Source organism: Thunnus thynnus, chromosome 7, assembly GCF_963924715.1.
Source record: "Thunnus thynnus chromosome 7, fThuThy2.1, whole genome shotgun sequence".
NCBI lineage: Eukaryota > Metazoa > Chordata > Actinopteri > Scombriformes > Scombridae > Thunnus > Thunnus thynnus.
The window spans coordinates 22680199-22706748 of record NC_089523.1 but is presented as its reverse complement, the minus strand read 5'-3'; the positions used below and the strand labels follow the sequence as shown (position 1 = coordinate 22706748).

Below are 26550 nucleotides of genomic sequence, written 5' to 3'. Positions count from 1 at the left end.
TCATTGATAATATATCTTTATTTTTTTCAAGACGCTCACTAAAATAACGCATTTAACATGTCTTAACAGAGTATCCTCATCTACATGTTTGGACTTGAAATAGCATCTTTAATGAATAAAACAACATCATACTTATGTAAAACACCACATTGTTAAAAGTTCCCTAAAAGAGGAAAGAAAATTTTATTTTTGTGACAAAACCACAATGCCATACAAAATACACATCTCTTAACGAATGAGCTGATTTGCATTTATGTATAGCATGTTTTGCCTAGGTAGCTTTAACAGAAATCATAGCACTCATTGTTATTTAAAGATTGCATTACACAATGTGTGATAAAGGGGGAAAAAAATTGAAAACCATGGGGTTATCTTCCATTTCACCTCTCCAAAAAGTGCTAATTTAGTATTTAATGATGATTCAGAGCAAGCCATTTCTTACAGAAAAAAATATATACTGTATATCAAGAGGCTTCATGTACACCACGTTAAGACAATGTGTTTCAGACACAGTTATCCTCAAAAGTGCTTGTTGAAGTCTGAGCAGACTAGAATAGAAAACAAAATGTACAGTACATTGGCCACATGTTAGCTGTGTGTTATTTATACAAATATAATACATTTAAAATGAATGTTATTTTATGCACATTCCTTATATGTACTTTAAAATCATATTAATAAAACCAGTTGTTACTTTACCTTGTCGTCCCTTCTGTTTTAGACATTAAATAAAATATATCAGCCATTATTTTCTCAAACATGCCTTTTACTGTTACACTCACATCTCTAAATTTAAGACAATATCTGCATACAATTCATTTGTTCCCTTTCAGCTCCCTCAAGCACAATTGCAAAATATAACACTACCAGCAACAGTATGAATCCCCAGCAGCAGCAGCAGCAGCAGCAGCAGCAGCAGCTTTACCTCACACTTTTTTTAGCAGCTCCTGAAGGTTAAAACAAACACACTTTCAACGCAACAGTCTGTTGGTCTGGCAGAGTATAAAGTGCTGTTCTCCTTTGGCCCCGATGTGGAATTAGATAAAAACCAGTAGTCAGAATCACTCATAGACCCCGGCCTCTGATCTCAGTGCAGCATGATAAAAAACCTCATGACCCAGAGCCTTGGAAAGCAGTCTGTGCCCGCGGGGAGACATACAACCCTGGCCAGGCAAATATCCGGCCACGGCTTTACCGGATCTTGCGGGTTTAGGTTTGGGAGCTGCGTAATACCCCTCCATGTGGTCATATTGTGTGGGCCTGACTTTAGTGCTCTGAGTCCTTCTGTTGGGCTGAGTGGAAAAGGATCCCAGATGTTCAGGATCCAGGGGGGATTTGGCGTGGAAATGATAGTAGTGACGATTTTCTCTGGTGCTCTGCGAGCGGCCTGGTCTCCTGAGGATGCTGGGTTTCAACATACCGGAGTAGCTGTTGACAGCGTTGGTCATCATCAATCGATCCTGGTCGTGACCTTGTGTATGGCTTCTGTCATTGTGCTCGATATTCTTGAGGTTAGCACAGCCCCCCTCTGGAAGTGAGGGTACTTTACGTAGCGGTGGCTGCTGGGAGGAGCTCTCTTTGATCTGAATCCGCCTGGATGCTCCTGCCTCTGCACTGGACCGGTGACCACGCTGCTGCCGGGCCACCTCAGGGTCTGCCTGTTGGGACCTGGGGGATGTTGGGGATGTGGCTAGAACAACATTTTGACTTTCTGTCCTGTTGGTGGAGAGGAGGCAAGCATTTCCAGGGTCTGACTTGCTCCTTGTGTGCATTATCTCTCTGCCTCTTGAGTCTGTCGGAGAGATGGGACTCTCATAGGGAGACACAGCTGGGCATGTGTTTTTACGCCTACTGCCGTGCTTGACTGGTTGATAAACGACTCTCTCAAACACTTCTGCATCTCTAGCCTCGTAAACTACTGTGTCCCTGCTCTCTATGTAAAGCTCCTTGTTGACAGGGGGGACATGGTGTGGAGAGTAGTTGTAGTAATCTGATTGTCCGCTTTCCCTTGTGGAACGCATGGTATAAGACTGACTGTGTCGGATGCCGCTTTGCCGGCAGGGCTCCACGTAATAACGGGAGCCATCTCTTGGGCTCATATCAGCATAGCGGTTGTAATGATAGTCAGCATGTGCATTCTCAAACTGTGGTCGAACAGGGTGAAGACCAGTCTGAACCAGCCTCTGATAGGGCGCCTCTTGGCTCGAAGTCTGCTCAACATAAAACATGGTGTCAGGTGGCAGGACTTCTGTCTCTACTGGCTCATAGTGACTAATCTGAGGGGCATGGAAGGAGCGAGCCCTCCGGATGGCTGGGTGCCCGACTATTCTATCGTCTGACCTCTGCCATTGGCCTTGTTGCCTGTGGCAGCCACTGATAAGGTGCTCATCTCTATTGTAACGTCTGTACTGAGGTGACAAAGGGTGTCTTAGACCTAAGGTGTTGTAGCGGCTTTCAGAGGACTGCCTGTACACGCTTTTTGGCCCCGAAAGGTGATGTGGCAGAGCGTCGGGCCGAGGGCAGTGAGCTGCAGGCATTCGTCCAGTTTGAATTGGCCGATGATGATGGTGATTACCGTAGACATCCTCAACCAGGTCCAGAGGTCTGTCCTCCTCCGGGCTGTAATGATGGGTTGATGAAGTCTGTAATGGACGTGGAAGAGCCTCCTCAATCGAGGCAGGCATGGAGGTCTCAGCCAGAACAGCGCGGAAATTAAAGACATTGATCGAGTCAGTGTTCACATATATGGGAGAAGTTGAAGGGCTCTGAGCGGAGCAGACAGGCTGAGTGGGTGTTGAAACACCAACACTCTGATAGGTGGGCTCTGCCTGTGTGACATCTCTAAGCACTTGCTCTTTTTCCTTTCTGCGGTCTCTCATTTCTGCACTGCCTTCATCCAAGCTCCCTGACCCGAGGGGGCTGACATTAGGTGTGAAATTGCACATGGTTTCCTGTGCGTCAGTGACCTGCAACGGCTCCGAGCAGAGGTGCGCCGGTAGGAAATGAACAGGGTGAGGGCAGCAGTGGCTCTCTACAAGGCCATGCCCTGACGTTTGCCACTGGGAAACAGCAGAGACATGAGGGCTGCAGTACTCCTGGGGGTACACTTTGAGATCGAGAACAGACGGCCGAGGGGGTCTGTCCGCAGTGTGAGGAGCTTCCTGTCTCTGGAGAGGGTGTGTCGGGACGTTGTTTCTTCTCTGGGAGCCACTGCTGGCCTTCTGGGCAGATTCAGCCAAAGCCAAAGCCAACTTGCGTGCAGCACTCGTCAAAGGAGGGTGAGGAGGGAGAACAGACACTGAACTCATAAGTCTATCTGTTCCTGGGGAGGGATAAGACAAACAACGCTACAGTATGACAGGACAAACAAAGCTATGGTAAGACATGATGGGACAAGACACAAAAGCTTTCATAAGAAACTAGAGAATGCATTATTATTTAAATACATACTAACTATATACAGTGAATGTATGCATGCTGTTAAAGAGGAGTGATACTGACCTGGATCAGGCAGGTTCTGTGCAGACTGACTGAGATCTGTCAGGGCTGATGCCTGGCTCACTGTGCTGAGTGGGCTGCAGTGTTGGTAAGGTGATCTGGGCTCCTTTCCATCTGCCACGGAAACTTCACGCTTCTCCACTGGAGGAGAAGAGGAGGGAAGAGGTGGAGGAGAGGATGCTGCCACTCCGAACGATGTGGAGGCGGATGCAGTCTGAACATCTGCTTGTGTCTTAAAGGATTTCTTCCTGAGTTTAGGAGAAAGCGGCTTGGAAGTAACCTTCCGCCCACCTTTACCAAGAACTGGGCTAATATCTGGAGACTGAAAGCAGCTAATGTTGTTGTTGTTTGGAGAGGAGATTGGCTCTGATTCACTGGAACACCCTCCGCTCTTCCTCCATTTATTTCCGTCTTTGTTGTGTTGCTGCTGTCCAGGTGTCACAGAGGGCTGGCTGCACTGAAAAGACATGGGGTCAAAGTCCAAGGTAGAGATGCCTGCAGCCGGTGGACAGAGGTCGAGATCATCCTCCTGATGTGGAGGTGAAATACAGGCTGCAGTACGGACACGATCAACACCATTGTAACTCTCATTTAGTGAGTGGGCTCTGTGGTCATCTTTACTTCTGGTGTTGCGCAGGTCATCTCTACTGACTGCAGAAATAGCCTCACTAGTCGAACGAGGTCTGAGGCGGCGGTAACTTGGAGGTTCCCCTGCGATGGAAAAAACACATGCATATTCAGACTTAGCCTTCACAAAAATACAAATCATATAAACCACTGGGAGGCAACTGCGGTAAACAAAATGTTGATAAATAATTACCTTCCACATTGTGTAAAGAGGTGAGAGATTCCTCACTTTTGGTAGAGCGCAATGTACCACTATCTCCTCTTCCACCTACAAATGTTTTCAAACAAATTGTTTTCCCTCAATAAAATAAATCCTCCCATTTAATAGAACATTTCAACACACTGAAGTGTCACTTGACAAGATGAAAATGATTAAAGAATATAGATATGGAAGCTTTAAGTTTTCTAGCTTTGTAACAACAGGGGTGATCTGACCTGGCAGTGCAATGCTCTTTATCTCGTTAGGCTCACTGGGGTGTCGCTTCAGTTTACGTTTAGACACAGAGTGGGACTTTCCCAGGTGGAAAAAGGAGAGCCAGTTCCCCACAGGAGACTTCTTAGCCTTAGTAGGAGGCCGCTTGCTGCTGCAAAACAGAAACAAATCATCTTTAACACTCATCTTTTCATCCAACAAATATACAAGTGACCTCAGTTATTTACATGAGCAGAAATGAATAAAAACGACAAAAATAAAATATTAGGGCTATAACTAGTGATCTTTTTATGTTGTCAATTAAAAAAATATTGTTATAGCTTGGCAGTTCATAGTAACAAAAATCCTACTGCAATTTCTATCCAAAGTATAAAATTGCTTGTTTGGTCTGACCAACAGTCCAAGATCCAAAGATATTCAATTTCAAGGATACAAAACAGAAAAAAAGCAACAAATCTTCACATTTACTGAGCTGGAAATAGGGAATGATTGTTTTTTTTTTGCTTGATTAATAACTTTAATGATTAATTGATTATTGAAATGGTTGTATATTAATTTTCTGTCAATAGACTACTGGTTAAAGGACTTACTGTTTCGGCACTACAAAATGTGACTGAATAAACACAGTACAATGAACAATGACAATTCATAAATGTTGACATCTTTAGTAATGCTCAAGAAGGAGAATGACTGATAGAGGAAACAACAAGAACTGCTCTGACAGCCTATAAAACTACCTCTCCAGCGGGATCTCGATGACTGTATGGAACTTGCCAAGCAGAGCTCCGGGTCCCTCCCCCACCTCGATGTAGTCGCTGTGGGTGAGGCAGGGGGTGGTGGCTGGGGAGCCCAGCTGTGCTTGAGTGCGAGCCTGGGCCTCCTCCAGAGACAATAACTTTGTGGACGGGGAGCAGACAAGCAGAGACTTGGGTCTGGATAAAGTGTTGTTACCTAAAGACAATGTTTTCAGAGTTTGTTACATACTGTAGTTTCTCAAAAGGGATGCCACATGTTGTCTTGTTCCTATTTCCACCTACCAGTGCTTTCCCGTATGATGGCATTGAGTTTCGGGCTGAAGAGAGCCTCAGTGTTGTTGAGGATGAACTCCACCACCACCGACTGGATACGCACCTCCATGAACGCCGCTGTGCCGCTAAAACAGGCCGACTCGATCTGTCTGGACCTGAAACACAGTTACAGTACAGAACAACCTATTTCACAGCTCTGGACCACTGAGACATGCCCCAGTTCATCGTCACAGCGGGCATAAATGAAACAGCAGTGCTAATGGTGCTAAATTAACAGTTTGCATTCAGCTACACGTTGGCAGTGACAGTTCAAGAGTCACCTGAGGAGATTAGGTGCCCAGACAATTGCCAGGTTTTTAGTGTGCATGTTAGTGATGGGGCTGAAGGTAGCCAGGTGGGAGAGGTGTCTCATGAGGAACTCCAGAGTCCTGTAAATACAGAAAATTCAAACATTTAATATAAACTTCACACACAGAATTGGACAAAAAAATCCATTTTGGCAGTTAAGAGAGTCAATGCTGGAACATAGGAGAGGGTCACAGAGGTCATCTAACATTGTTATGCTGCCTATTACCAGCAGATGGAGTCATTACTCATGAGTGCAGTACATCAGGTAAGATGCATGATTCCCCCCAAGACACATTTGAAGACTATAAAAATACTGTGCTTTGTCTAATAATTTGTGTCTGATGTTTTTTTTTCACCACATTTAAATTACTTCCTTAAAAAATCCTTAAAGTGATGTCTACTCATTCTCCCTCATTAAAATCCAGAGTCTAAGAATATATAAATATTGTTAATTTCAAAAGTTTAACTGCTGGACTCAAGATGTCTCCTACTTCGTTGTAAAGCCCATTCTCAGTGTATGTGTACTGGAGGCTTCAAGTTTCCACATCAGACTTCTGTAAGTTTTATATTAGACCACAGTTGGCTCCAGACTAGTTGTGGTGTCACAAATCATACTCATAAAATTTCCACTTTCAGCAGATGAATGTGAAAACAGCTTTCTAGCACCAAACTCTGAACATACATCATTCTGCAAAGCTCAAACATGCAATTGAAGTAACAAGAAGGAAATAATAGTTTGTCTGGAAGGGGACTTTAATTTAACTTTACATACTGTGTTAAAAAAAAAAAACCCTATGTAGAGGAGGAACATTGTGCTGTACTCAGTGGTCATCAGAATTACATTTTTAGGGACTTATTTTAAACTAAGGGTCATGGCTCAAGGCTATTTTGAGACATATGACTGTGTGAAAAAGTTTTTTTTTGGTGGCACAGTATCTTCAGACAAATCAAATCTGTACAGCAACAGAGACACATGCAGCTGCTCTCTCTTATGTGGTGCATAGTTTTCCAGAAATTAAAACAATTCCAGCTCAGGCCACCAGGGTGCAACACAGAGCTTCGTACTTGACCTGTAATGTGGAGGAGGCAGCTGCTGGATGACATTGTGGATTTTGACCAGCCTCTCCTCATCTGTGGCTGCAGACACGGCCTCCTGAGAAGACAGAGGATAAAGAGCACATCAATGAGAGGCTGATAATCACAGCAGAGGGAGTTGCCTTAACATTCCCGTTCTCTTTTCCCTTTTATATTTAGAGCAGCCAGTGTTCTGGCTTGCTTAATCTGCTATTCGGTTTTAGCATGCCTATCCCCCGCTGTTCCTAGAGAGCTCAACATAATGCAATGACCCCATTTCAAGCAGCACTTAAAAATGAGATGGAATTTTTAAATTGTTTCTCCAACTCTTTGATTATCACTAAGTAAGTGGAAATTTTTACTCTGCAGACTTTTCTCCTCACAATGCATGACCCCTATTCCAGTTCCCATTCTCGTATTTATCCCAAGCACAAATCCCTGCCCCAGTTCCACTGTTCCGGTCCTTACTGAGAATCTGTCATAGAGCTGGTAGGTGAGCAGAGGGTTGGGCAGCTCTCTGAAGTACAGCTTGCAGAGGGAGCCCACTGAATGGATATCCTGTCTGAAGACATCTCTGGTCAGGTCTGGGATTTGTTCTGAGTCAAACTCGTGCCTAGAGGGAGACAGAAAGGAGAAGAAGATATAGAACAGCGTGGGAGCCATCCTACTGCCCATCTGTCCGTATAAAAACAGAAAAACAAGGAGGACATTTCAAAGATATAAGCTACTCTTTGCTGAATAATTTGCATGGCGAATTCATGATATATCTTTCAAATTATAGGGAATGAATGCTTTAAAGAGATTCTCTATGGCTTATTTTGATAATGCTGATAAAGCTGCCAACTTTGTACATCCTATTTCACAAACATGACCAAAAAAAAAGCAGGATTTTCCAGGATTTCCGGGATTATCTGCTTTAGCATCCTCAATATGTAAAGGATCTTACACAGACATCTACAAGTTGTTGGGATAGAGTTACCAAGTCACTTTCCATGTGAATGCAAAGTTAGCAGCTCTTCGCTCTGACTTGACAAACAACATTTCATGTCATGAACAAAACGGACATAAACCTGAGTTTCTGGATGTTGGAGGAGATGCCAGACAGTCTGTAGATTCCATCCACAACTCCGTGCTTCTCTATGAATTCAGCGCAGCTCTTAACAACCTGTGGCACTACAGGAGAGAGTAGACAGTCACAAGAGGACGCTAAATATATATACACATATATATATATATATAGGTTATAGGTTTCTATAAAACAGGCAGATGCACAAGATGTAATACTGTTATGTGCTTTCACTGAGTGAGCTCACACTCACATTCACACACACACACCAATGGCAGCAAACAACCATGCAAGGTGCTGGCACAGCCATCAGGAGCAATTTGGGGTTCAGTATCTTGCCCAAGGACACTTTGACATGTGGACAGGAGGAGTCCTAGATTCAACCACCGGCCCTCTGATTAGTGGACAACCCACTGTGCCTCCTGAGCCATATCCGCCCATGTAATAACATAACCATATGTGATCATACGCGTCAACATTTAAATTCTACATAAATTATGTTAAAATGATATAAGTCTGGTAATTTTTAATGTTTTACATATTATCAACAAATCCCTTGAAAAGATCAAAACCAACAACTAACAAGTATTGCCTGTGCCGGACCTCCATTATTGTCCAAATAACATTAAAAACATGTAAATGCATCACACTGTTGCACTGCATGACATGTTCCATTGTGTGTGGGACTGAATGCAGTTCTTTTTGTGGGATTTGTTGACACTAACAAAACAGAGTACACCAGCCGGTCATTCACATATCTATGGAGCAGCCTGACTGCGAGGAGAAGAGCTGAAGCTTGAGTGCAGGAAATCTGTGCAAGCAACATTATATTTGAGTGCAAGTACACAATTTGAGCAGAAACAGAGCAAATCTAAGCGCAAGCAGAGGCTATTTGAGTGCGAAGGCAGGGTTTTGAGGGACAAATTACAAAATTTGAATGTGAAATCAATAAATTATGCTCTCAAATTGATATACCACACTCTTGAATAAAGATAGGGATATAGCTCCGTACATATCAGTCTACATAAAATATTCCTACATCAGAGGGGTCACATGACGATTAAAGAGGACATATTATGCACATTTCCAGGCCTATGTTTTTATTCTGGGTCTTTATACTGGCTCTTTGTGCAGCCCCTCAGTTCAGCCTCTATCTGAAATAGGCCATTTTAGCTCCTATCACTTCAAGACCCCCCCTCCCAATGAGCCCACTTTGTTCTGATTGGTTAGCTCCTGGAAGCTGCTCCTTGACAGATTTCCAGTAAATAAACAATACTTGTCACTTCTTTTTCCACGTTCTTTACTCGAAACATAAACTTCTCAAATACATCTGTACATGTTCGAGACCATATCTGATTGAACTGAAATACGCGAGGGAACAACAGCAACAGCCTGTGGAACAACCTTAGCAACGAAGACTACAGACAGCCATTTGTGCGCATGCTGAACAATCTGACGTCGGTTCGATGGGGAAATAGAGGTAACACTGCAAACAGAGCATTCAGAGCAGGCTGAAGCCCCGGCTTTTGACTTAAAGGCAGCACCTTTACATATGTTCACCTCAAGTTTTGGAACTTTTACCATGTTTTACATAGACATCTGATATTATGACAATATATAAATGACAGAAAAATCACAAAAAGCATGTTATATCTCTTTTAACAGAATAGATTGTTTTAACAGAAAAATGGTTGTTTTTTTTCTCCAATCTGGCCTCTTTTGTTTGTTAAACACTGTATAGTTTCCCCTCTACATGCCTCTAAAAATACTCAAATAGAACAATGTGATAAGCACAAAAAACTCCTTGGTTGAAGTACAAGCTGACATTTTAAGGAGTCACAAGCCACAAGTGTAAAGTGAATGACTGAACATAGATGGGTGAAATTACTGTGAGCTTTGCAACCTTATTGTACCATACATTTCAACACATGTCTGAGAGAACAGAAATAAAGACAGAGCTTTTGGCAGATCTACAAGGATTGATGCAGAAGCACACTCTGCTGGCAAACATAAAAACAGTTATTCACACCACCGACTCACATTCACATCAAACATCACAGCAATGTATCGCAAATCCACTGTACAGGCAGCAGATTCACTGGGTAATCCTGTCTTGGGGTCAATTTGAAAATGTGAAAGATTTCAGTGTGAACTCCCGGCAGGTAAGAATTACACAATGGAAAATAAAAAGAGAAGCCATTGTAGGAATATTTTACCTTCATGTCCTGAGTTGTGGAGATGTTCCCCCAGGTCACAGCCAAACACTCTCTCTCTGAGGATACCACGCTGCCGCAGCTTCTGAGGTGGAGGTCGCGACTTCATAAAAGTCCTCAGGAACGTAACTAGTTTCCCATGCTTCTTACACACTGATTAGGATAGCACACACACACACACACACACACACACACACACATATAACAGCCACTTTAAATGAATACATCTCATATCCCAGGAGCAAGTCTTAAATAAATCATCAGCAGCAGGACAGACATATGCTGGGAAGAAAAAGAGATGAGTACCTGGCTTCGGCACAGAGCTTTGAACACTGGGGGGAATCTTGTCATTTATCAGCTCAACACAGTCACAGGGGAAGAAACCAACCTGCAAGTAGAAAGGAGAGGATGAACAGAGTAAAGAAGAGAGACTGAGATGGTGATACACTTGTACGTTCAAAGAACCGGTGGGGGGTGTGGAGCTGTAGCAGACTGTCGTAGGGTAAAGGTGCAGAAATAGGTCAGTAAGCATGAGGATGCAGAGCTGCTTCAGGGCCTAAAATATCTACTCTACATGTTATTATGGCTAGCATCTTTTGCTGTCAGTCGTCTGCAATGACAAACTAGTCTCTTTTTTGCTAAGGTTATTTTAAAAACAATGGTTTTCAGCTCATACAATCAATATTAACAAGCAAGAAGGCAAATGGCAGTCTGTTTTTATCATCAGTATAACTAAATTTACAAAATGCAATTAGGAAGAAGAAACATTTTATTTAATCACAAGTTTGTTTTCACTGGAAGATAAGACAAATGATTAAACATTAGATTCATCGTCAACCTGATATGACCACAACATGAATGAAGCCTTGCAGACGTTTTACCTGAAAGCCATGTTTCCCTCTCCACCAGCCTGTGTCTTCTTTAGGAGGCATGTCTATGACCGACACAATGTCCCCCACCTGATACACAAAGAGTGTGATCATGAGTATAAAGTCTGATCGCAGCTAAACACATTAAAACAACATTATGATGGGACCAGAAATACACATATGCAGCACAGCCAGTTAAAAAGATCTGCTCAAAAATGAAAAGGCTGCTAGTGAAATGGTGTCTTATATCATAGACGTTACCTCAAAGGTCAACTCGTCTGTGGCCTGAGCTGTGTAACGTTTGGTGACATGTGCAGCGGCGATGGCAGGGACGTTGATTGAGGCTTCTTCAGACACCAGCAGATGGTTCCCCTTGTTGTCGATCTAAAAATAAAAATTATTACTTAAACAACACTTGAGGACTTGAGACTTGAGACATGTTAGCTTAGCTTAGCTCAAAGGCCAGAAGCAGGGAGGTAGCAAGTCTAGCTTCATTAAAAGTGATAGAATGGGAAGCAAACAAAGTACAATAGAAGATTAAGTTTTCTCCCACTTGAATTTGCATTCATTTAATTGGTATTTTTCCTGGTTTTATTCAAAAATAAGCCAATCATATATTTATTATGTGATGGATTTTTTAACAAATCAGTTGACAGCAAAGAGGAGACAAAGAATTGTTTTTCAGTCTGCTCGCACATGTTAAGTATAAATATAAATGAAAAAATAAAACACCAGAAACTTCCCACGAGAAACATCATAATTCAAACAGCTGACAAATTTTACACAGCCTCTCCAGCTGTACAGTGTTACCACATTTAACCACAATAAACTGTAGTCACTTGCAGGTATTGAATAATGTATGAATTAGCTGTTTTTGTGCTGAGCTAGGCCAGAATGTCCTGGATCTAATAACTAGAGACTAAAATTAGTGATCGAATAAAATGCTGACTGAGCAAACAAGTAAGTATAATTACAAGTATATTTACAAAAATGTAAAAAAAAAAAAAAAAAAGAAAAAAGAACAAAAAACTTCAATATTGAATTGTGAATATTAAAAACGTGCTTGGGGAAGAAAGAAAGAAGCACCGATACCTCCATCCATGTTAGTACTGGACCACAGTTGATCTTGTTGTCAGCGATGACTGAGAAGCGGGACAGGTAGGTCGCCAACATCTTGGTTACAGACTGAAGGGAGACACAAGATTGTCAAAATTTAGTAATATCTGACATCTAAAACAAACTGATTGTTTTTAATGTTACAGAAGCTTTAGTTTTAATCTGTGAGTCATTTATGTTGAAGATTAAAAATAATGGAATTATAGCTCTATGGTACCTCAACAGTGTCCTTTAACGTGTCGTATCTCGGCAGCTCGTTGAGCTGGGAGTAGCGGCGGTCATAGATACACAAGTGTAGGTGTTTGTCCAGAACCCGGAAGTCTTCATAAGATCTTTTTACCAGCCAGTTTCGACCCTGACAAAGAAAAACATTAGAAACTGCAGTTAGTTTGAAGAAAACCATTACTAAGAAATTTGTGATATCATACCATCTACAGGAGTCCGTCTCACAAATGTAAGTAATAGTACCTGGCAAGTGATCTGGACCAGGAAGACCAGCTCTTTTGAGTCCACACCAGCCTTCGGTCCTTCACCCTGGCCCTCTGCGAACGCCAACTAAGAAGGAAAAGAACCAGATGTAAAAAGAGAGAAAGAGCTAATATTGAGAGGGCCCATCTTCTAAATAATGGATGCGTATAATACAGCAATGTTTCTGTCTGTGACCTGGTATACAAGAAGAACACCATGTTCAAACCCATTTTTCCATTAAATTGTAAAACCACTTTCACACTGAGTGGTGGATTGGAGTATAGAAACCTTCTAAACATATGCAACAAAGAAGCATGGGAAGTAATGCCTGAAAGAAGATGGAGGTGAGCATTTTTAAAAAATATAATAAAAGGATCTTTTATTAAAAAGTTGCCTTCGTCATGAATTCTGACAGATGTTTTTATAATTTGACAGCATTCGTTATAAGGTTTTTTGGGGATATATGTATATTTCCTCAGCCTCCAACATGGATGTGATTCATATTCTCAATTCGCCATAAATCCTGCAGTATGAAATGTATAATACATAAGCTGCTAAGATATCAGCGCTCGGAGGCGATGTAGATTTAGCGTCGATTTTGTCTTCCTCTACCGTCCTCCTTACCAATATTCTACATGGCCCAAAACTGAGAAGATCAAAGCTTGGCAGGAGTTTGGGAATACATTGATAGACATAACTGTAGAAGAGACTTCAAAGGCCTCCAAGCCAAGGGAAGTTCTAGTTATTTATAACTGTTAGTAGCTCATCCAGATACACTGTTACACAACACACAGCGACCTAGTTACTGCTCAACAGTAATACAGCAAACTGGACTGACAAAGAACACACATTGAGAAAATTCTTCTTGAATAAGTGATGATGGAAGAGCTCTCATGCACTGCGAGGATTTGTTTGAAATAATAGTCCCAAGCAAGCAAACAGCTACATTAAGTACCAAAGAGGGTCAAGAGGCCAAAAGGATGATGGGAAGCAGGAAGAATTATACAGTAATGAAGGGGCAAAGAATTACAGATACACCAAAATCCTTTGTGGGTGAAACAAGAACCAAGCTTTTTAAAAAATGTTACATGATGAAATAAAACAAAGTTTTTTAGTGAAGTCATGCTCCAGCATCACTTCCGTCATGATGCTAACACCTTTAAAGGCTAGTCCGAACTGAAAACACGCTCACACAGCTCAACTCTTTGCACGAAAACATACCTGCATTATGTTATTTATTCATAAACATCTGGCACCAGAAGCTCAAACTAATCACGTCACACGTTCAATGTTACCTGCCACTACAGCATCTCAGATATCCATCCGCAGCTGGAGGAAGTGGCTCTTCCTTTGTGTGCAGCCGCAGTCCTGGACCCCAGTAAGCTCCTCCAACAAGCCAAATCTTGGCTGAGGGAAGCAGAGTTTAAATGCTGCTCCTTGCTCGCCTGTTTACCGTTCCCTGCCGCCTTACGTAAAACGCTCATTCACAGGTCTTTGGATCACCACGCACTCACTGCTCAATTCAAAGCAGAAAATATGAAAAGAGGATGCTTCCCACTGTGCGTCTTACCCCCGTTCCTGCCTTTCTCTTTCGATCTCTTCCCCCTCCTCCCTCTCCTGTACTCTGCCTCCATCGCCCTCCCCCCACCACCCTCTCCATCTTGCCCTCTCTCTCAGTCTCTCTCTCTCTCTCTCTCTCTCAACTGCTTGTCTTTCTCTGGTGACAAAAGGGGTTTTGGCAGTAAATGGGCTAAACCAGCACAGACAGATGCACAAGCTCATCCATCATACAGAGGCAAAGCTGCACAAGATAGATAGACGACCCCTTCTTCATTTCAAAACAATCCTCATTCATTCTGCTCTCAAGGCGAGACTGGAGCTAATCTGGAGTGGAATCAGTCAGACAGGCTGCAGACAGAGGCAGCCTGGTGTCCTTGTGCTATTCTGTGATTAGGATACATGAGACCTGATCAGTACCCTCCCTCCCTCTCTGCCGCCACAGTCTGTGCATATAGAGACAGACAAATGCATCATGTGAAATACCATAAGAACAAAGACTCATTTCTTATGATTAAATCAAGAAATTAATCAAAAATAACATGTAGTAAAAATTAATTGCACCAGTTTGCACAGTGGCTACCATATGTTTGTAAATGTGTGCGCAGATAGTGTGTACAGCTTTCAGTGTCAGAGGAAAGCTCTCCTTGTCTCCGCAGACTGATATTCCTCTTCCAGCTCAGCACGGCTTTTGTTCTCCCTGTGGAGCTTTTCAAGGTCACTGAAACTGCTTGGCTGCTTCACTTCCCTCCTCTCTTCTGATGGAGCCATCACAGTCATGGCAACCACAGGAAGACATTTACCCAACAGGGCAAGCACATCCTGGGATTTAAATCCAGTCCAGCCTGCTACACAGTAGTCCACTAATGGTATACAGTATGTAGGGATTCTGCCCCTCAGCATGCACACACACACTGCTCATGCACTCTTTTGTGTTGAGCTCCATAGGCAGCTTCTGGTCGTGGAGAGACGACTGCTGCACTCTGCTGGCAAAGAAGCTGAACTGCACTGAGGTTAATCAGGCAGCTAGAAGCCAATTCCACACATGACTGAATAACCACTAGTGCTCCATTGCTTCTTATTATCACTGCAACAAACAAGCTCTGTTTTGAACTTAAAGGCACTGCACACCTAAGGTTCACCCACACAGGTGATTTGAATTATCTTGGGGCTGTGAGGGAGTTGTGCAGACTGACATCTCCCCGACTCTCTAGTTAGCTTTGTTGCACCTGTTAAGGCGGGACAAATTACACCTTTATCATCCTTACTAGTACATGGAGTCTGTTGACATCACATAGCGCCACCTTTAAGCTGACAAGACGTGTAATCAGCCAGAGTATGTGAACAAAAGTGTGGGTATGCAGGCCCTTTGACATCTATGCAATCGCCTGTTAGCTGGTAAGAGTTCATAATAATAATAATTCTTTGCAGATGATGTTTGCAACTTACAGATTTTCTCCAAATTAGCTAGTGTATATGGAAAGAAGACTAAGAGTCAACCATGCTAGCATCTCTGTGAGGTACTTAGTCACAGCAGTGCTTTGATCTGAATTCTTATGTCTGTATGATAAATGCTCACAATGACAACGCTAACATGTTCAGCAAATAATACCATCACCATCTAAGTGCATGTTAACATGCTCACATTTGCCACTTAGTACTTAACACACAGTGCTACTGAGGCTGATTGAATAGTTTTGCAGGTATTTGGTCATAAAGCAAAGTATTGGACAAATTAAACATTTGACCTGATGATGGTGCTACATGAAAAGTCAGGGGATCACTAAAGTCATCAGGGTAGATCATCTGAGAGCCATGAATATCTGTACAAAAGTCTGTGTCAATCCATCAAATTGTTGTTGAGATATTTCACAGGATAAATGAAAATTTTGACCTGCTGGTGGCACTGGATGAAAGGTCAGAACATCACCAGAATCATTAAGAATAAATCCCATGAATGTCTACACATTGTTCATGCTAATCTATGCAATAGTTGAGATATTTCAGTCTGGACCAAAGTGGTGGACCGACTGACTGTGCAACCAACTGAGCATCATTGCCATTCTTATAATAGCACTAAATTGCTTACCATTTAGCATTTATCTCCACCGATTCTTAGATGTAATGGTCTATTCTCACACCTGTTACCGCTTAGTCAGAACACGTTTTTACTTTCAAATGAGACATCTTCTGCTATTCCTGGACAGACTGAGCTGTCTAATAGTGAACCTACTGTATCTCATTTACTCACTGGTTGACATTGTGTGCTTATGAGTTGACCTAATAGGCAGGTTCACAAGTTTATAGCGATCAGATGACTGATATTAATATTGTTAAATTGTGAGAATTAACACGCTGGTGGGATTGGATCATGGCTTTAACATGAATGGGACCAATGAAATCTGTAATAGTGCAAATGATGTATGCATGGCAGGCAATCATTCTGAACCAATTAATATTTTATATCTCCAAGATGGAGTGACACACTGACAGCTCTTATGTGACATTTTAGGATAAAAGGGGATAAAGGCGGGACTGTCCAGAGGAGACAAACAAGGATATTGATTCGACTGCCACATTTCATTTCAAGAATGATGCATTTCTGGAGCAATTCACTAAAATGGCCACTGAACCTGAGCCAACGACACAATTACTAAACATAGATCTTTCCTGCAGAAGTCACACTGTAAGTATTTTCAGGGCTCACCTGAACGTTGCCAAAGTCAACAGTCTCATAGTGGAAATGGGCACACTCTGCCAACCTGGGGAAGTGACCTCTGGGGAACGTCAGCCTAAAGACACACACAACAGCACCTCATCAGTATTCAACACACTGACACTGTGATGGAGAGAAAAGCAAAAGGAAAGAGAGCAAAAGAGGGAAAAGAAAGAGATCGGGCCTATGTGTGAGAACAGGGTTAGAGATGCAGCAGACGGACTCGTCTGTCTGTGCCTCGCCCATCATTTTATAGCTCCTTATTTCACTGGCCTGGATAAGAGCCCTGGTTTACAGCCGATTATAGCAGCAACACTGTCACGGGGAGCACCTACTTCTTCATGTTCTTGACCTTCATGCTAGCCGTGCTGACGCAGGAGCGGAGGAGGGGCTCGGCTGGGTGCTCTGTGATGTCATCACTCCTCACCTGCCAAACAGAGAAAGCAGACATCAATAAGTGTCAGTCAGACACTGGACGACTGGCAGAAAAGTGATTACAGTTGACAGTAATCATGTTGATCACCATAAAACTGTGGGTTTGCAGAAAAGCATGCATGATACAGACTTAGACATTTGGTATATACAGTACCGAGGTGTACATCTGTAGCCTATTGATTAATTTCTTATGTTACCTTATGCTGTTATATTATGGTGGAGGCCATATACATAAAACTGTAATAACCTTTAGTTAACAGAGAGTGAGGGGATTGTGACATCGCTTATCATGACGTACAACGTTGTCATAACACCTTTACCTCAGCTGTTCTAAAACATGCAACCTCATCCACAACCTGAAGGTGAGACATCCTTATATAGTCGACTGATCAACCGATGTCGCCTCATGGAAGATAAGCGACATTCGAGTGATGAGTCAGAGTCGTTTGTGTGTGTGTGTGTGTGTTTGTGTGTGTGGGCGTGTACCATGGCAGTGGATGTCTCCTGTGGTTGTTTCTCTTCTGGAGGATTATTGTTGGCAGTTTCAGGTAAGGCATCGTCTTTGTCCAAGTCAGTGGATGAAAGCACATCTCTGCAGAAACACACAGGGCGATTAGAGGAATCAAAATACAAGAAATATAGCATTCTTTGATGTCAACATCTACAGTATGTTGTGTGAGGTTTTCAAACAAAACCTGCATTTTTTTTAAAAATACAGCAGAGGGAGCAAGTGAGGGAGATGAATTCTCAATATGTGGCTTGGGCTCAAATCATGACATTGCACCAGCATGGCCCAGAAAACATGTTGTACTAGGACTGTGGTGTTTGAATCTCTAATATCATCCATAAAACATGAGAAAATAATCATCTGTTCCCAAACAGATCTAGATGAGAACAAAATGCGGTAAATTCCTCCCGGATACAGATTAGTCTCAAAGATGGCAGCATCTTACACCGTGGCAGGGTCAACAAAAAGCCACAGCGGCTTTTGTATGCACCCAGGAGGGCAAAGCTTGTGTATTCAGAGAGCCATAAATGCAATACACCCACAAGGGAGTGCTTTACAAAGCCTTCACTTGAAATGTGACTCAATGTAGTCAGTAGCGGAGGGTGAGGTCCATTCAGCTGAACTTTTATGAGCAACAAAGACAGATAGATGAGAGGAGAGAGAAAGGCCTTGGATTTGTCACAGCGATTCAGCATGATGAGATCAGGACATGAGGAACACTGACATACAGTATGATTTATGTGATGCACATAGACATGATGTAAACCTGTAAGATACAGTGCTCTTTGGATCTGATGAAGGTTTAGACAGAAACGTTTTTTCTCTTTTCTCTGTCTGACTCAGAGAACAGGGTCATGTTTTAGTTTTACCACTGAACTGCTCCTACTTCTATTCATGTAGCATCTCATTCACATGCAAATATACATGTTAATGACCGTGCATGCACACACATGGATATATTTCTCTTAGTACACGACATATGGTTTTTTCATGATTCTGATCAGCTGACACGAGCGTAGAGAAAAAGAGAGTAACTCACCCCTCAAGGACGTCACTACTTCCTGGTTCTCCCCGGGGTCCTGAGGCAGCATTCTCAATCACCGCGGCAACCACACATCCAGCCTCCATGATACTGGCTTTCTGCAACAGCCTGCTGTAGAGAACGTGAGTGGGAGGGAAAGGAGAGTGAGCGAGGGAAGGGAGGAAGGAAGGCGGATGGGTGGGTGGGTGAAGAGCAGAGGATGGGAGGAAGAGTCCGATGCAATGAAGCCGCCAGACGTTAACCCACTTGAGGCTGCAGCTTGCACGACTCTCAAGGCTAGAAACCACAGAGTCCAGACTGTAATCTGCAATGACATCATGCTACAGTGCTGGGAGCTGCTTCAGTGATAATGCATGTCAGGCTGCAAATTCATAGGATGGTTTAGTTTTCACGAGAACATCAGCTTCTTTTTAACGAAGCACTGACAGGTTTTAGCTGGAAAACATACAAATAACATCCCTCTTCACGAAAATGTCAAGATTGTCACGGCAGCTTCAGTCTAGTTCTGTGCCTGGATAACATGTGACAATTTTTTGCTTTTTAACAGTCACCAGTGCATTATTTTACTCAACAATAGAAATTTGTATTTTTCCTGACTGTTTACACTCTTGGTATGAAGAGGGGCTGCTATTTAAGAATAATCTACCCTGAAATGAAAATCAAAACCTATCATGTTGTTTGTATGATGTTCACCAAATACACAGTGAGTTAGCACCTCTGGGTCCATCCTGGCTTTCTCTCAAATTATTCATGGCAGTGCAGTCATATTCTTACTCCTACAACAAAATCAAAAAATGTGCATACATACAAAAAACTTCCAGGTTTACTGTATTTCAACTGGTTATTTATGCAATTTGATTAATTGCAAATTTGCATCACTATAGTATGATATCAAATATAATGGGTTCTGCATTGTTACCTGAGGTTTTGGCCTTGTCTTTTAAATCAGCTCTTGTTAAAAATCTAGTTTTAAGACTGTATTTGAGTTTAAACTGTGCTAACATGGAACATGGTGCACAGAAAACCCTGGGCCATCTTGTGCTCCATTACTTGAAGCACTACCTAGTATATGTAGACATGTCCACGTGCTTTCGTGTACTTCTTGTCTGGGGCTGTTGACAGTTGTATAAAACTACCAGTTTTATATAAAACTACCAGTTTTATACAACTCCATTATTAATACTCCTCTCTTTATGTACTGTAAACAAACAGAAGGAATGCCCTGACCAAGTGAAACTAGACTCTTCCTAATGTTCCTCCACAATTTTCCCATAACTAGCTTCCCAATGTACGTGGGTGCTTAGAAATAAACAATGACTTTAGGGCATGTGGGCACAAAAACAAGCCTCTTCTATCACCTCAGAGGTCTGGCTACAGCACTTAAAAATCCCTCCAATTAACAATGAAGCAGTTTTATCTCTTCCCTAAGCAGGTCTGCTAATCAACACAGAAATGTTTGGAGTAACAAGTAGATTCATCAGCCCTGACCACTGCTGTAGTAGCAGTTTCCCACCAGCCCCTCTGGCCCGTAGCCTCACTGAGTTGCTGTTGACTGACTTCCACAGGGCCTCCTGACTCAGCAGAATGTGAGCAGGCAGACAGGGATACAGGCCAGATCGGACTCCACTCTATCCACATCTCATACTGTATCTCCTCTCTAATAGACACCGTAACCTTGCCAGAGGATAGCCAATGCATTACATGGACAGCAAATTAATTTACTGTTGAAAAGTGTTGCATTCAATACTGTTTTATAGGGGTCACTTGGGAAAAACATCTTTGGAAAGTCATATGAATGAACAGAGTGTGTTAGGAGTAACTGTAATATAATTATGGCTCTTAATTCATCTTAAAGTCCCCTTCCACTCAAAAATAGGTTTTTCTTCTTGTTCCTTTAGATGGATGTTTGAGCTTCACTGTGCAGAATGATGTTTGACACTAAAAGGCTGTTTTCACATTCATCTGCTGAAAGTGGAAGTTTTCTCTCTGCTCATTGATAATCTGATTTTAAGGGGTGGGTCTATGAACAGGATTTCTGACATCACAACTAATTTGTACAATCCCAGTTAAACACACTTAAACAAGTGTGATGTAGAAACTTAAAGCCTCCAGTTCACATACACTGAGAGCGGACTTTACAGTGAGGCAGGACACATCCTGTGTCCAGCAGTTAAACCTCTGAAATGAAATATATTTGCATATTCATAGATACTGGCATTTTAAATGAGGGAGAAGGAGTAGATGGTGTTTTAAGGATTTTAACGTGGAGATTCTACTTTTTTTGTGGAAAAACTAATCAGACACACATTATTATTCCAAATACAGTATTTTTATATGTTTTAATACATCTCTGGTAGGGATTTTTAAATATGCAAAACAACACAAAAACAAAGATGTACTGCACAGTCATCATGATAATATGTTTACCTCATAATATTTTGTCTATGTGGTGCTAATAAAGCAGACAGATTCCTAGCAGCTGCGTGCATTCCTTGATAAAAAAAAAAGTGTGGTACACAGTACAATGCCTGACCTTGCTGATTGTACCCCATCAGACAGTGAGTCTTTTCAAGTGTAGGAACATGTTGTACTTCATATCGTAGAGGAGGATGGATAGCTGTGTACTCAAAGCTGCCTGCCTGGTAAAGGCCTTGTGGGAGAACAATAACATATGAACATTGAGTGCCCTTATAGCAAGCACTTCTTAGTATCGTGAAAATCACAATACATGAAAAGTAGACTATTTTGGAAACGCCCCAAATAGCCCGGGCTATAAAAAGACAAGATGTTCAGATGAGGCTGTCACAACTGTAGAAAAGCCTAAATGTTAGAAGGTGATCTTGCTCTTTATAGTACCACATGTATCACTGTCCAAGGCAGATAGTGACACCAGGCAGCATAAGTTCTCTGACACTGGTACAATGTTAGAAATCTTGGTATCAACACTGCACACATCATTGTTCCACTGCTTCCCTATCAGTTGTATCCGAAGTACTTGGAAATACTATTCCAGATTCAAGAATAAAGAAGACTTCTACCTGCCACACTTAAAGGGAGAGATGCGTCTCTGATGTCGAGAGACTGGAGCAGCACAGAAGGATGTCGCCCTGGTATCTGATGGCCTACATGGCGTTTTCAAGAAAAATAGGGCAGCCTACACAATTTTGCTGTTTATGAAACCGGTATCATGTGTTGACATGAAGAATAGCTGCCTACATATGTTTAGCTTCAAACAGACAGCAGATGTGTCAAAGTGAGTCATAGATAATTTATCCCATACAAGAGGAGGGAAGAAATATGCCTTAAAAAAAAAAGGAGAAGGAACATAAAAACTTCCATTTCACACTTTTTCTGTATCAGTTTGACAATTCAGACTCCACCCGAACACAATGAAACCTAATTATTAAATCTCATACAGCCAAAATATGGATATCAAGTATTATTTTTATTGACCTCTATAAGTGATTACAGATACTCCAATACATCGTTTAAGGTGCGCTGTACTTAACACACACGAAGATGCATTTTCATAATAGAGATGTTAGACTAGCTAATTAGAGCAGGTGCTAGGGCTGCAACTAACAATTATATTCATTATCGATTAATCTGTTGATTATTTTCTAAATTAGTTGTTTGGTCTATAAAATGTCAGAAGATGGTGAAAAATGTCGATCACTGTTTCCCATTTCCTAAGATGCAACCTCATATGTCATTTTTGTCCTGACCAACAGTCCACAACGCAAAGATATTCAGTTTATAATATCGCAGAAGACTAAAGAGAATTTGTATTTTTTCTTTAAAAAAAAAAAAATGATAACCAACATAATTAATTTTCTGTCAATCAACTGATCATTGCAGCTATAGAAGGTACAGCATTGAGGCTGTTACATCATTATCTTTGTTAGCGTGTAGAACTGTACTATTTGATAACGCAACTGCAAAAGCCAGTAGGTGGAAATGGATGGAGAATACGGCTGCAACACAAAGTACAAGCTACAGGTAAAGCAGAAATCTCTACGCCTGAAATGTTCATTGAAAGCTTTTCAAACACATAAAGGTAACTTGAAATAATTCTGCTCATATTAAACTGATTTTTTTGACTACTTGGGGGCAGCAGAAAAAGCCCTTTTAACGACAATGACATACTTTCACCTTTTAAGTTGTCCAACTCGTTTGTAAATGTTTGCTTATTTAAACATCCAGCAAACCCAGAGATAGCATTTTTTTGGAGTCATGTTTGTGTCCACCTGATGAATGTAAGTCCAATATTTACTCTCCTTCTAACTCTGTCTTTGGTCTCCACTAACTCCTGAGGGAAATATCTGGCTTTTTAGCTGCTAAATGCTCCACTATGTTCACCAGCAAATTGCTAACTTTGTCTGTTTGCTGTTTGGTGCTGGACGGGTGGTGTACAATGGTTTTGTCAGAGCTTTTTCACTGAAAACAGCTGTGTCTGTAAACTACACTGATGAGAGTGCTGAGAGAACCAAAACAGTACAAGTCGTAGCCGGAAAAACCAAGACAATGAGCTAAAAGATGCTGAAACACTCTGTAGAGCTGAAGAGAACTGCAGAGTTGAGTGATAATTCTCTGTCAGTTAATCACTATAAGCAATCTCTTTAACATACACAGTCATGTACTCCATTGTAAATATAAATATACTGATTATAGCAGCTTTAACTGAACCTTCAACATGTCTTGAATTTGATGCAGATAAAGCGTAGGGTCACATTCCCCAGAGGATGTGACAGTCCCGTGTTGTCAACAAGGGGGGAAAGTTAGTTTCATGCTCTCATTCTGAGCTCTGGAATGCAGTCAACACAAGCGAGAGACGCAGTGGAGAAAGGTCTGCGGTTGCCATGGTAACCTCTCCCGTCCATCGTGACTTGATGCTTCACCAGACTGAGGATGAGGTAGCAAAAGGGAGGGGAATGAAGCCTTGGAAGAACCTTTGACCACAAGCTTTGACTCACCCTTTCTGCCTGATGCGATGACATCGTCGTTCCTCTACCCTGCAGGTTTCAGACACCCCCTGTGCGGCTGCTGTCTCAATGAGCCACAACGCAGAACATTTTAAAACCAACCATTTTCATTGGAGCTTTTGTCAGTGCTTTACTTCTTTGGGGGAGGAGGGGGTGGGGGTCACATGATCCTACAGCGTAATCTTCTTGAAATCTACCAGAGTGAGATTAACTTTATTTCATCTCACACTGAGTCGGTGTCACAGCACAATCTTTGTCCTGCAACCTTCAAAGTCCCAGTGATCACAGATGAAGGGCAGAGAGCAGGGTGAACAGCAGGGCGATTAAGTTGTAGACAACAAAGACCCAAATGTTTAATCAACAAGCAGAGCTGTCACTCAGGATGACATCCTAAGCCTGACAGTGAATTATAGGCCTCACTTACTTGCTCTGCGTTGGACTAATGATGCGCTTAAAATAGAGTAAAGGGAACTTTTACTAAGCAGGACAATGATGCTAATGAGATATTTTAAGAATATCACAGTGATTCTTGAAGATATCAGGATACCACTATGCCATCTGCTCACCACCTCAGTATTGAGTGTCACAGAAACTCCCACGCGATGATACAAGATCACAGCCACCTGTACTATTTGACGCAACCCAATACAACATCCCTGCAACAATTACTAGCTTTGTAAAGTAATGAGAGATGTGCTGATTCAACTCTGTGGTCATTTTTGAGGCTTACATTTGTGCTGTTGTATTGGACTGCATTATATCTTAAAACTCCAAATATTTACCTATTATTCTGTACTGTACAGTACTGTATATTGTGAGTACTGGCTTCACAATACAGTATATTGTAGGGCTGCAACTGACGATTATTTTCTCTATAGATTTATCTGCTGATTATTTTCTTCATTAAATGCTTGGTCTATAAAATGTCAGAACATTGTGTAAAATACCCATTACATTTTTCTAAAGCATAAGCTGATGCCATCAAATAGCTTGTTCTGTCCAACAAACAGTCCAAACCCCAAAGATATTCAGTTCAGTATTACATAAGGCAAAGAAAAGCAGCAAATCCTCACAACTGAGTAGCTGCATCTGGGTATTGTTTCGTGTTTTTGCTTAAAAAAAGAAAAAAGAAAGACATGAATTAACTATGATAATAGCTGTTTAATTTTGTGTCAATCCTAATTTATTAATCAGCTATTGTTTAAGTCCTATACTATACCTAACATGTATTATTTTGCAGCTGCACCTTCCAGCACACATATGCACAAAGTACATTGTGGATGCAGGCTTTACAATAATCCAATAGAGCAACACCACAATGTACTATACAGCCTCAAAATATGCCAGAGAGTTTAATCAAAACCTCCACCAGAGGCTTAAAAAATATACATAATCTTAAAATATATATTTATGAAATCATCAAGCCTCACACACACACTTGTTGCAGGACTGTTGCCTCATATTGTATTAGATTATGCAGGTGATTTTGTGCCCACACACTGCATTGCATTACAGTGATTCCTAGAAAAATAGTACAGAAATCCTCCTGACAGATAAACTCAGATTTGTTTTCATAACCTGTGATGCAATCACACACACATTACCAGTACTTTAAAACGACTGAAAACTCGCCTGGGGAAAGTTTACCGCACACATACAGGTGTACTCTGACCTGTTGGGCCTCACAGACAGATCTGTGGTCAGCTTCATATTGAGCTAAACACACACACACACACACACACACACATATATAGACACAGAGGGTTCCTTTGTCAACTTCAATGTTGATTGGCTGATCTTTAATCAAGACTAAATGTCTCAGCCAGATGTTCAGATCACACATTCAGGGCAGTGACAACATTAAACACCGGTCTGTCTGTACAGTACGTGATAGTTTGTGACAATCCCTTTTCAAACAGCTTACCTGTAACTGTGCACGTTGCTCCTCTCTGGTGCCTCCTCTATGCTGCACACCGCTGAGCTTCTCGGCGAGGAAACATGTTGTCAGCATCGCACTGCAGAGACGTTCAGCTCGGACACAAACACAGACGACAGCTAGTTATCTGAGGTAGATGATCATACCATAAAAACCACGATCGGGTGCGACATCGCCGAGGCAGCTGTGTGGGAGTCACTCCGGAGCCACGACTGGCTGACTGGCTGCTGTGAATCTGCACCCTCTATCGGGAGCGCGCACGACTGATCTCGTGCCCGCGCCCTGGGATGTTTTAGCCCTAGGGATTCCCAGACCTTTTCAATGTCAAGGACCTAAATGTGAGGTAGGCCTGAGAGCATACATGCAGCCCCTGTTTGATGAAATTCACCGGCCCGAGGAGCCCCATCTGGCAAGTTGTGAGGTGTTAGGTAATGCCTGGTACTGAATTACATAACCATCTAGTGTAGGTGGGGTGGTAACAGTGAGAGGAGTGAAACCTGGTGTGCAAATCACTCATCGTAATACATCATCTCATTGTGCTTGTCCACTGGAGGAGATAATGTGAAATTCATCTATTCCTCCCTTTTTTTTTAGGGGGGGGGGACTGCCTTTATGATCTCGTTTGGTCCCTGCA

The 26550-nt window shown here is 42.0% G+C and overlaps 1 protein-coding gene across 1 annotated transcript; it reads right to left on the bottom strand.

The window, feature by feature from the left end:
• On the bottom strand, positions 1–26316 carry arhgap32a (Rho GTPase activating protein 32a). The gene is made up of 22 exons (XM_067595008.1): positions 25905–26316; positions 18996–19109; positions 17935–18040; positions 17349–17440; positions 17005–17089; positions 12741–12827; positions 12490–12627; positions 12249–12341; positions 11418–11540; positions 11169–11246; positions 10594–10675; positions 10291–10440; positions 8079–8181; positions 7477–7621; positions 7005–7087; positions 5907–6014; positions 5596–5741; positions 5296–5509; positions 4561–4709; positions 4319–4393; positions 3502–4209; positions 1–3322 (listed from the first exon to the last, which is right to left on the bottom strand). Exons 2-22 carry the CDS (start codon positions 19082–19084, stop codon positions 1062–1064), a joined length of 5115 nt encoding a protein of 1704 aa, XP_067451109.1. The 5' UTR covers positions 19085–19109; positions 25905–26316; the 3' UTR covers positions 1–1061.
• Positions 26317–26550: the final 234 nt, after the last annotated feature.